At 37.2% G+C, this 12,652-nt stretch overlaps 1 protein-coding gene across 2 annotated transcripts in view; it reads left to right on the top strand.

Moving 5' to 3' along the window:
• Nucleotides 1–12,652, top strand: part of PTPRN2 (protein tyrosine phosphatase receptor type N2) — a 634,307-nt gene that overhangs the window by 602,817 nt on the left and 18,838 nt on the right. For both annotated transcript variants that reach the window (XM_059465860.1, XM_059465851.1), the window contains 2 exons: nt 3,987–4,040; nt 6,061–6,125. In XM_059465860.1, coding sequence (XP_059321843.1) covers nt 3,987–4,040; nt 6,061–6,125 — 119 coding nt within the window. The remainder of the gene's footprint in view (nt 1–3,986; nt 4,041–6,060; nt 6,126–12,652) is intronic.

Raw genomic sequence — 12,652 nt, 5'->3', positions numbered from 1 at the left:
GGAAAGAGCCTCTTAGAGTGACATTGTGTAAGGGTTAAATAGCCGTGTGGAAGAAGTGTTGTGCAATACTTTGAAAAAGAAAAATGATAACTAGATGAGAAAAGTAGCAGAGCTGCCATTCTTTGTATTTTAAGCCAGTATGGGAATGAACCTGTTAAGATTTAATTGAATTCTGAGTGTTCATTTCACATGTATTCACAGTCCAGTTTGGGTACTGTAATCATTTGCTACGTGCAGATTTTGTACAATGAACTCATAGTACTGAATGCATAGTAAAATTCCGCCTGAAAAGGAATTTTGGCATGCACAATAGCCTGGTCTATGAATCTCAGTTTTCTTGGTCATCTGATCTTTGGGTTGTTTTTTCTTTTTCGTTCTTTTTTAATGACAAAAAAACTAATGCACTATCGCTAAAATAATGTATTTGGAATTCATTTATACAATCCATGTTTTGCACCTGAAGCTTTCTATTGAAAGTACAGACTCTGCTGGATTACAACAGCTGAGTCATAAAGCCCCCAGAAAAATGTCTGACAGTGCTACCATACTCTTAGTAGGGTAGTGCTAGGAAGGGGCTGCTCTCATTTCTTTTAATCTTATCTATGTTTTTATGTGCATTCAGTGTGTTTGTATATATATATGGATATGTGTGTATATTTATATATTCACATACATATATGAAATTAAGCATATACATAACCAACCCTCTATTTTTTTATAATTCATCACCAAGAAAAATTGGATTCCCAAAATTACCTTGCCCAGAGTCTGTGGAAATATGGACCTAAACATTTTTATTGAAGTAAATTTTGCAAGTCTCTTTGAAAACTGAAAGCTTACATTTCTCTTACTCCATATCAGACAGTGATTTAGATGATTTTGCATCTAGCAGATACATTAAACCTTGCTGAATAATCTATCATACTTCCATAATGTAGGAATAAATTTTCAAAAAGACATTATTCTATATACTTTACAAATCTGTACAAAAGACAGTCCCTGAGAGGTGAGGCTACTACGGAAACCACTGGTCAGTTTTAAATGCTTCTGGAGTCCTAATTTCATTTTGAACAATAGACCAATCATTATTGCTCTGGACTAGCTTGTTAGTCATGCACTGATATGTGTCATTAAATATTTCTTAAGCCCAGAGGGAGCACATTTACACTTTAAAGAGGGACTGCTAAGCTAAAAGATAATTAGCATCACATGTGAGGGCTTTGCTTAAAATATATATCTATTATGCTATCACTTCTCGCTGTGTGCAATGGCATTTACTAACACTGCTCACTTTAAAAATGGACAAATTCTTATTTTGCCAGCTAATTAGCGGTTGCCAGTGTCATTTTTGTGATGTTGCAGCTAGTAATATGAGCCCAGTTGCATAGTCACAAAAGTGATCATTGGAAACTGTGACTCTGCTGCAGGGACAATGTGGGAAACCCCTTTTCTGAGCCTCTAACGACCTCTGACCTTTGCTTGCTGATGGTTTGCATGATGATTTCTTTTTCACTCAATGAGCCAAGGGTTGGTTTGTATTACTAATCATTCTTTCTAAGTTAATTCTTCCTGTATATGTATATATTTTTATATATAATATATATTTTCTTCAACATTCAAGAACTTTGCTTACTGATGAATTTTCAGCTCAGTCTCATTAGCCAGAACTAAGAATGAAATGAGATGTTGCTGCACTTCTAAATATTTTCAAAAGCTATATATAGACTAAGCTATGAACCAGCTGGATTGAAACCCTTTGTTTTAATGTGTTTTCTGAATTGTGTGATAATGAAAATGTTTGAAACGCCTTCAATAAAACTGACAAACATAAGGTGTCTTTCCCTAACATGTGTCTCTGGCTGTCTGATTTACTGAGAGGTCTGATAGATTTAGATCCAGTTTGCCATTGAAATTATATTAGGACTTTGGTAGAAGGCTAGTCACAACATGCAAATATCATGTTAGTGGTGCCACACAAGGAACAAAGGAACCACACAAGCAGAAAGAGAAACGGTAAATACCCCTCTGTAGTGATTGGCTTTTATTTAATACTTGAAATGGAAAAACAACTCTTTACTAATGCACTTGATGGGGGTGGGGGGAGAGTGACCAGATGCGAGTTGGGGAATGCAGGCTGACTGTATCAGATGTTGGTATAGACATTTCAAATATAATTTACTGTATACATTTAAAAAAAAAACAAAAAAAGCCCCACCAAACCAGGCTTGATATCATGTAGAAGGAGCTGATCCCCAGGATATGACCATCAGGAATTGAATGGTCCATTCATGTGAAAATTCTTCTGTAGCTCAAGTTGTTGAAGTTTTGTTTGGTACTGCCTGCATATAGATATATTTATGGACATATAAATGGTCCATTTAACTTCTGAGGTCATGTGCTTCTCAATGACTTTCTACTCATTTAATGAGAAAATTGTTCTACTGCATTAATTACTTATATCCAGGGAATATAAATAGAGACAGAATGTCTCTGCAAGTATGATTTACATAATTAAGCAAGAGAGTAAGAATTGTGAAAAGTCTCTGAATTCAAATGTTTAAAGGGAATCCCAACAAGAACTTAATATTGGTCTCAAGTTTGGTTAGAATCTTAAGTCACAAAAATAAGAATATGAAAACATAGTTTCATGGGATATCATCAATACCTCCATAGACCATTTGGGTTGAGTTCCAGGTATCCCAACACCCTGTCAGAAGTTTAGGCATCTTCAGGCTATACTGTAAGCAGTGTTTAAAGATATGTGCATGTTTTCACAGCACAGATGTTAGTGAATAGATGAACAGCCAAGAACTAAATGATTCAGTAGGTTAGTTATGCTTTAAAATTCATAATAACATCACACCACTGTTAAATTTTAGCAGCTCCCTTTAGTTTAGTTATCAGGATCCTGTGTAACACTTACACTGAGCTGGGGACTATTAGAGCACCCTTTGGAAGCTGCCTTATGAAATTATTTTATAGGAGACCCTCTAGCTCCAGTAAACTCAAACTCATCAAATAATTTGAATGAAAGGTTTTGATTTCTTGCAGCAATGCTTTCCCATTTTAGCCTTTATTCATCTTGCCTTGTTAACATATGTGTGCATATTTTATGGATTTTTGGCCTGTAATGTTCTTGACATGCAAAATATATCCTAGAGCAAAAGAGAGGGCTTGGGATTTTGGTGTTTGTAAGGCAATTTAAATAGATTTAAACCAGTTTTGTGGGCTCTATTCTTAGACTGAGTATCTTGATTTGCTTCAGCACTAGTTAATTCCTTCACTGAATTTGCACATCAGCTAACCTGTTCTGTGGTTATATTCTATTGATTGATTCCACCTATATTCTCTTGCCACTGAAAATGTTTAACCAGGAAGCTGTTGAAGACAATAATGTGTAAATATTAAATATATAACACTTTTGCAATAGAACTGAAGCACTAGAACCAAAGCTTACTGATGGATTTAGTTATTTTTACTATTATAAGATTACATTTTAGAATTTTTAAGAAGCATTTAAGGAGATTTGGCATTTGCCTTTCTGGGAAGAAGTGGTGTTACAGATCAGCACACATTGTACAAAGTGTAGTAGTGGAGTAGCCTTTTTTAATTTTGTATTCAGTTTGATGACCCTTGATATTTCCTTGAGCAAGCTTATGAACTCAAAGTTTGCCTCAAAATCAAGGCATCTCAAGATAATATTAGTTTTGGAGCTAAGAAATGAACCATTTGAGAAAATAGCTCATTTGTTTTGCCCAAACAACAGTAATGATGGAATGTTTTCTGGGATTTCTTAGGCAGCAAACCAGAATCAAACTTTAGAGAAGATTGTCTACTTAATTGCTTGTTATATTAGGAAACTATCAACCTGAGTATTCCTTCAAAGACAGTAATATTTGCATTTTCTTATTGCTTATTTTTGACAGTTGGTGAAAGAAACAGTAAATAATATGCTTAATTAATTTCTTGTGTCTGTTTTATTTCAGAAAAGTAAACAAGTGCTACAGGGGTCGCTCTTGTCCAGTAGTTGTTCATTGCAGGCAAGTACAATTTCTAAAATAGCTTTAGACAGATCTGTATGTGTAAGAATTTAATATAGATATAAACAAAGCGGGCAAATTAAAGCTTTACATGAATCACTAAACAGTGTGGTAGGCTAAAAGTTTTGAGTGTAATTCAATTGAGTTTTAATGCTGTTTAATACTTAGGATGTGTTTTTATCATAAAATTGTTCTTCCATATGATGTTTTAGATGTTGAGCCATGACTTTACAATGTATGGCCACACTTTCTAGTATAAGCTGCACTTCAATTACATACATCTCCTTCAAAATTATAGATGTTCTTTGCATGCCGTCCCAATTTAGTCTGCTTTATTTTATTAACACTCAATTATGTTTTATTTCTTCTTTACTTGTTTTTAGCAATCAGGGCAGGAAGAGGGCAATGTCAGGGAGTGGAAACCTGCCCAGAGATTGAGTAATTCTTTAAGCACAGACTATTTTTAGGCCTGACAATGTGATAGATGCACACGAAAGCTGTCAGGCAGTTCAGTGGAAAAGTTTACCATAATAACATTAATGTTGGGGTTTGCCATTGGGAGCTCTGACTTATTTATCAAAAATATCCTCGTAGATAATGAAGACAGAAAAAGAGCCCTGCTAAGTGGCAGAATGTTTGCCATGTGGCACTTCACTGTGGATGGGGGTGAGGAGGGAGGGGATGTGTCTCTCACGTGTGGCTCAGCCGAGTGAGGATGCAAGGAGCTGAATGCTCCAGAGGGGGCTGCTCTGCATTGCCTTCAGGAAATGCGAGAAAGGAACAATTTGATGCACAATGAAGAGCCTTCAAATTTCTTGCTATTTCCTTACTGTGATGGATGGAAATATCTACCATGAGCTCAGGAGTTTTTGTTTTTTATTGGGCCTGATTGCTGTCTTGTCTCTCATTATTCAGCTTAACTAATAAGATTGTGTCTTTGTTCCCTTCATAGACAGAGGAAAAAATTTATTATCACTAGCTCCTTTTCTCTAAACAGTGATCTAGTAACTGAAAGAAAAAAATCTCTGTCTACAGAAATTAAGTTTCATAGCCTGACTGTAAACAGAATGCAATAACATGCTTCATGCTGTTCTATTATTTTTTTTTCTTTCATTAATTCTTTTACACAAATTGAGCTATCAATAAAAATAATGGCTTAATTAATAAAACTACATACCAGCCTAAGGGGTCACACATGCACCTTTGTAAAAATTTTGGGGAGGGAAAGAAAAAAAGCTTTTACTTAAAGTCTTAATTATGTTTGCTAACAGCAGCTCTAAAAGAGCATCACGCTGGCAATTACACGTTGCTCTCTGAAAGGGACACAAGCTGCATTCAGATTAGGGAGCTTTGCCCCTCCCGAGGCTTGGTCTCACATCTCTGAGGAAGGGCTGTGGATACACAAAAGTAAAGCTATTTCTTAAAATTAGAAGATAATATTTCTTTCTGGTCATTGTTTCTAGGGAAGAATTGAAGGGAAAGGGACAGAGAAAAAACAAACCACTCATATGTAGTGAAGAAAGATTGCAGTCCTCAGTAATTAAATATTTGTTCTTGAGCAGATCTCTGCATTCCCTGTCACCACTGTGCTCAAATGCAATCTGCAGCATTTTTGACTGTTCTGGATAATGTTCTAGTCAAACTTAAGAACTCTTGAGTTCTTCATCTCATATATAAGTGACTGCAAGGTCACTATATGTATACTTTTTTAATTGAAATGGTATCCTGGTTTAGGGTTTTCCAGTGTTGTTCAAAATGTTTCTCTTGCATGAACACAACTTGGCTTAAAAAAATCAAAACAAAGCCCTGCTATCCATGCAGGGTAGTAGTTAATCTTCCACAACCAGCTTGTGTTTATTCAGTGCAAGCTTTCTCTCCTCTCTCAGTACCCTTCTTTAACCCCTCATTCTCTCCTCTCCCACCATGTGTAACACTGTAACACTAAGGGCAGGTACCTTCATGTTGAGTCTAGATGCACACTGATAGGCTTTATTTTTTCTTTTTCCTTTTCTGTTGGCAGCGATGGTGCGGGAAGAAGTGGAACCTACATTCTAATTGACATGGTTCTCAATAAAATGGCCAAAGGTGAGAATCGAAAGGCTTGTTACTTCCTCACTACTGAAATATGTGCTTGTGTTGCCATGACAACAGTGGGGGAGCAATATTCACAGAAAATCTGAGAATAAATTAGAGGCAAATTGTACTCTTTCCTGAATGTTCTGTGTTTTTATTTTCATACCAAACGCAAATGCTTTGTGAATGAGAGGTGTGTTTGTGCTGTTGAGAAGTAGTTGAATTTTTTAATTTATCATTTAAAATAGTTATTGCAGTTTTTACAAGAGATGCCTTGGGGCTGTACAGCCCTAATTTAGTGGTTACAGGAGCTAGGTCCTGGGCTGTGTCATGGCTGTTGCCCACATGGGTGTTACCTGCCCCACCATGACATTCAGATGTGATTATTTTCCTTTTTGGAGCTGCCCATTGCCACCAACATGTGTAGAAGTGGTGGTGCCAGACAGGACCTCGTATCTGGCACAGATTTGTCTCTTACAAGGAAAAAGACTGTAGTGAACAGGACAGAGAACTGAAAATAAATCTCCATTGCCAGTTCTGGCACTATCTATTCGACACTGAACAATGTATTTAACTTTCCTGTTTCTTAGAAGTCTCATCTGTGATATGTAATTTTATGACATGGGAAATAATCTGTCAACTAAACATAAACTTGTTTGTTAAAATGAACAATCTATAGATACTCTAGAGATTGGGGCCATTCCTTTTTTTTCTTGATTGGTAAATTGTTCATGGTGGGAAGTACTTGAAATACTCGGAAATAATCTTTGTTGGAACTGAACAAAATTTTAATGCTGATACTCACTTCAGAAGGAAGGAAGGTGAGAGTGAGCATGTAAAACTGACCAAATAAGCAAAAAGAAATTTGCCTTTATTGATTCTTAACCTGAGTTCTTAAGCTGCATCTGGCATTATGCACACACGTGTATTTAATGAAAAAGGATTAAATGTAAAAACATACTAATTTATAGAGAGAAACAATATTTAGTTCTTTGAATTCTAATCACTTTACTGCATTTTTTTAATATCTTCTAACACACACATATTTTTATATGTAGTTTAAAAATACTCTCCATGTTTTGCAGTCATCTGCTGCTGCATCCTGAATATTCCAGTCCTCTGGGACATGGTGGTATCCGGTCTCTTTAGAAAGAAGATTTTAGCTTTTTTTTCTCCCCAGATTTTGTTAACATGTCTCATCAAACATGGACTGAATTTTCTGCCCGCAAGCATCATGTGGAACTTGCCACTGATGCTAAAAGAAGTTGTATGTTTGCCTTCTCCTTTGCGCTGTACTGAAAATAAATTTTTCAGTGGGATGAGATTAGTTTTTCATGCTCGTTGGAAAATAGGTTTTTGCTCTGTGAAGGAATATGGAGATATTTCCAATGCTTGTTACTTGCCACGTGACAATCTAGACCTTAAAAATAGAAGCAATGGTGCATCATAAAATTAATGTGGACCTTTGTTAAGTGTTTGTTCACTCATTTCGGCTATCAGCAGTGAGAAGCCATAATGAAAACTAGATTTAAACTATATGCAATTTATTGGCATATAGAAGTAAATGAGGAGTATTTTCTAGCTCGAGGCTTTCAGCCACTTAAGGGAGGGTTGACTTTATTGTAAAAGCACTGAAGAATGCCATTTATTGACTCCATTGTACCATGTAATGTCAAATTCCATTTTAAGTGTGGGCTTAGCGCTGCACAATGCCAGACAAGTCATGTGAAACTGGCCAGAGAAAGGCGTCACAGGGCTTTTTGGAGATCGGTCACCCCCATTTTGTTCTTGACCTGCTCCCCTCTGCCCGTGGGGGTGTGCGACGTGAAATCCCCTGACCTGGTGCTTTGGCTGGAGTTTAAATGAAAGATCAAAGGGCAGAGCGGGCATCTCAGCCCTGCTGAGGTGGGCCTTTCCCAGGCTGTCACACTGTGCGGCCGCCAAAGGTTTTGTTCGGGCGGGAGCCGCGGCCCAGCCTGTGCGGCCGGGGCCCTCTTTGTCTGGCCTGAGAAGCTGGAGGCCCAGGTTGAGGATCCAATGTTCATCAAATGATCAAAGGCCTGAAGCCCTGGACATGAAATCTTTCTTTCCATTTCCTTTTCTTAGAGAATGAATTGCACGAGTGGCAAAGAATGCCCTTTCCAAAGCTTTTATGTGCAGTGCGAGGGCTAACTTCAGAGTCCTTCAGCGCTGAACATAAAAATGTAAGTGCACTTTCAATCTGGGCCCAGCTGCAGGGCCAGCATCGAGGAACCCTTCTTTCAAAAAGGCTTTTAAGGATTAAGGCCTTCAGTCTTTCAAAAAAAAAAAAGGCAAAAAAAAAAAAACCAACCAAAAAAAAAAAACCACCATGGACTTTTGAGAATAAACTTAGAATAATTTGAGTTTCTTTTTCCATGGTCTGGTTTATTAGAAAGTAGACAATAATGCATTTTTAAATCAAAGTAAATAGAGGGGTACTTAGTTTCAGCAGTGGGAAAGTAGAAAGCAATCAATAAATACCTTGGCTCTTTAGTGGGGTCTTTAATAGGTTGGGCAAAGGAGCTCCTTTTTCATGTAATGATTTACTTCCCTGCATTCTCTTAGACAGTTAACTGTAAATGCCTTTGTCATTTACAATTTCTTCTACTGCCCATTGAATTAGTGCTAACTCTTAGTCTATTAAACGCGTTATAAATTCATATCTTCTACTACCCTGCTGTTGCCAACCCTCATATTATTTTAGATGCTGAAAACCACCAACAAGGGACCTGTTCCTAAAAGCTAAAGCAGGGGAAAAGAAATCAAGTTGGGGAGGATTTTGTGTTTGACATGTGCCACATCAATTTGACGGCCCCAACCCCTTTGAGGAAGGGAATTTTGAGGAATGAAAATTTAAAGAAGCAAAGCATCTCATCTCAGGGCACTTGCAGGACAGTAAAAGTTGGTAATGAGGGCAGAAATGCTCCCATGGTGTACTTGGGGGGTGAATTGAGCTGGTGGAAGGATGTGCAGGACCTCATAGGGGCACTGGGACAGATTTGCTGTTGGGGGAGGTTCTTAATGAATTTCACTGTCCTCAGTGCAGTAAATGCAATGACTGCATCTGTGCACTTATTCCCAACATCCACATGAAATAATCTGAGATGCTGGAATAGGCAGAGAGCAGCAGTGTGTATCCTGTGTCATGTCAGCTGGAAGTTTCAATACAAAGTAGGTCCTTTTGTTTCATTGTTCCAATAATTAATGTAGCTATTTATCATGTTGTTTATTACTATATTTTTTTTCTTCCTAACTTCATATGCTGTTGCCTAGAAAGTTTAGACAAGTTGATCCTTGAGGTCCCATTCCAACCTGGTGTTCTGTGATTCTGTGATATGCAGAGACCATGATCCTGTATCCAACAAGGCAATAAGAAAAATGAAACAGTGTTAAATCTGGCCTTACAGTAACACATTTTAATGCCATTTAACATGTTTCAACTATGGTACCTATTTAATTATGATAACTAATTGTACATGGGTGTTGAAGTTTTAAGACAGTTACCAAATCACCTCTCATTTCAGTGACAGCCATCTTAGGACAAGCTTTAGTTTTGAGTTAAAAGCTGAGAAGTGATTTCGTTCAGCCCATGTGCATTTTCATGATTTAAATAAATACAGAAAATAATAATGGATTGTTTTTGTAGATAACAATGCTAGCTGGATTTTTCATAGGGACTGTTTCTCTGAGGCTGATTTCTGCTGAGAATTTCAATGTTCCTGATGTATTTACAAGTTTTATCCTTTGTTACTAGGGAAGATAAGATGATTTAGATTTAGTCTACTAGATATTTCTTCCTCACCTCAAACTCACACTAATGCTGAGCTGATCAGATTTTTTTTCTTTTTGTGTGATCTAGAGAAGAGTTGAGAATTTTCTCATTTCATGTCTTTCCCGCAGGCTTATTGTAGTGACTAAAAGTGTGATATATTGCAAGACAGTTTTATTGAGTGTTTTTGGCACACAAACACGCACACACACACACACACACACACACAAAAAAAAAAAAAAAAAAAAAAAGAGAGAGATTATGAGTCTTCCCACTTCCATTTTTCTGAACTGTGAGGCTTGGATAGTGTAGATAATAGTTTGATTTTTAGATATTCATTCAGCCAGCAGCTGCTTAGGGTTTGCTGACCATCCATTTTCTTGTGTTTGAACTAGCTGAAACGAGATGAGTCAAAGGGAAGGCAAATATGAATTTTAAAATCCTTTTAAAGTATTGATTTCCAAATTCTAAAACCCAGCAAAAAAGATTTGATTTAGCAAAGCCGAACCAACGGTTTATTCTCCTGCATTCAAAAGCTTGGATTATAATTGATGAGCACACACTCTGGCCAGGGCTGGCTCTGGAGGTTATCTCCCCAAGTCCTTTCCTTGCCCCTGCTACCCTATTGTCTGAGGGTCTTGTGAGTCAGCTTCTGAGCAGATGCAGTTTATTCCGTGACATTTTAAGGCAAAACAAAAGATTCCTTAATTCGCCTTCTGACTCATCGTGATCAAATGATTTGGGCTAATCTGAACCCTTGCTGAGGTTTTGCTTATCTGCTGTTTGGATTTAACAATCATAATGAAGTTGTGGGGTTAGCTCCTCTCTGAAAGGATTTTATGAAAGGAAATGCTTGCCCATACTCGTGTTAAAATGGATTCAATCTGCTTATTTTTGAGTCCTTATGCAAAGTCTGAGAAAATTCTATTGTTCTGTTGTTCTGATACAAGTCTAGAGCTGACTGTTTCTGACATGCTTTTGGTGAATGAGGGAATATTTCTTCAGCCAGGATCAAGCTTCTCCCATGACAACAAAATTTAACATACTGCTTTCCTTTGGAGGTTGAGAGACTATATAGTGTAAATGAGAGATTTCTTCTTTCCTTTTTTTTTAAGGTAATAATGGTTAGAAGGTCAAAAAGTGGGATTAGAAATAGTGGTATTCTGGAAAAAAAATTACAGCAGAAAAATTCAGGACATAATAATTGTTTTCAGGGTCTAAGTTTGAATTAATTACATGGCTGGTCTTTGAGATTTGGGTGAGACAGATTATTATCTCTAGGAACACAGAAGAAAAAATACAGAGCCAAAAAATTGGGGTTTTTTTTGTTTACTGTTGTGCTGTCCACAAGACTGCCTCAGTTCTCAGCAGCAGTACTGCCAGCCATGTAAATGTGAAATGCTGCTGTTTCAATTTCCAAAGGAAGATGCTCGTGTCCATGTAAACATATCGTATGTTATAGGGCTGGTTTTTCCAATGAGCTGCATTTATGTATTGTAACTTTTATGTAATGAGTTACCCTGGAAACACAATTAGGCAAATAGTGCTCGTTCTTGCAGCCTTTCCCAGCAGATAATTAATCACTATGAGAGCTGGGCCCCCAGCTACATGCACAAGTGTATAGGGAATGTATAGGATAGTTTTTCACGGTCCAGCCTGAGGTGCTCAGCAAACTCTTACTATTTAGAAAAAGCTTCTTAATATAGGATTTATTTCCTTTGAAAAACACATTTGGGCATCTGATGCTTTAAATCCTTTTGCATGTTATTGCCTGTATGGAGTCATCGATTAATAGTTCATAAAAGGAAGATAAAAATATAGCATGTTCTACAAGCTTCTGTCTGAAATGAATTAGTGACCATAGGGAAGGTGTTCTTGGTTGATGTTTCCCACTGTATCTTGTATGGTCTGCATTTTTAGGTGGTTTCCTCTACAGAATATAAAAATTTCAAGCAAAAAGCAAACATGATACTGATACAATTTCTTTACCTTTTTTTTTTATAATATATATCTATATATATAATTTATTGGTCATGGATTACCCTAACAGAGCCATATTTCTTTAGTTACTTGCTATTCTGAAGATTTTATTGGAAACTACTTGGGATTAGGGAAAGTTATGGTAGAAAGCAATCCTAATTATCCAGGGTTAGGGGCAAATGAATTGTGAAGAAAGACTGATCAGGCATGGGCTATTCCCTGGGAGAGGGAGCACGAAGGGGGGTCCCCATAGAGTTCTGGAAGACCCTGAAAGAAATGTATTGATGTCAGTAAGCAGCTTGAGATAGTGACTAATTTGAAAACAAGAGGTCATTGACTGAAACTAAGGAGGAGACAAGCAGATAAGGAATTTGTGTGGCGTTTTTCCCACCATGGGGAGGTTAGGATATGGAAAAGTGAAAAAGCTGCGTTGTAGAAGCACTGTGCTGCTGCTTTGAAAGCAGCTGGGCACATGTTTGGAAAAGGAAGTTTATATGCAGAGAGTAAAACTATTTCTTTTTCAGTAGCTAATCTCATGCAGCAGAGGAATGTTCAATTGACCAGTGGTGGTCTTCTGGCTGTAAAGGGTACAATTTGGTGGCTAAAGTGTGGTTATTCCACAGTTTCTAGAGCTGGATCAGTTCAGTCACTTTTAAGGATAAACTCTGTTTAAAGAGTGAATCCATAATCTTTTATTCAGGTCACTCCATGTACTGTCTTGTGAGAGCTTTACCACCTACGTGCAACATAAAATGAATCTAATGCAAAA

This window comes from Ammospiza nelsoni, chromosome 1 (assembly GCF_027579445.1).
Source record: "Ammospiza nelsoni isolate bAmmNel1 chromosome 1, bAmmNel1.pri, whole genome shotgun sequence".
Taxonomy (NCBI): Eukaryota; Metazoa; Chordata; class Aves; order Passeriformes; family Passerellidae; genus Ammospiza; species Ammospiza nelsoni.
This window is presented reverse-complemented; position numbering and strand designations above follow the sequence as displayed.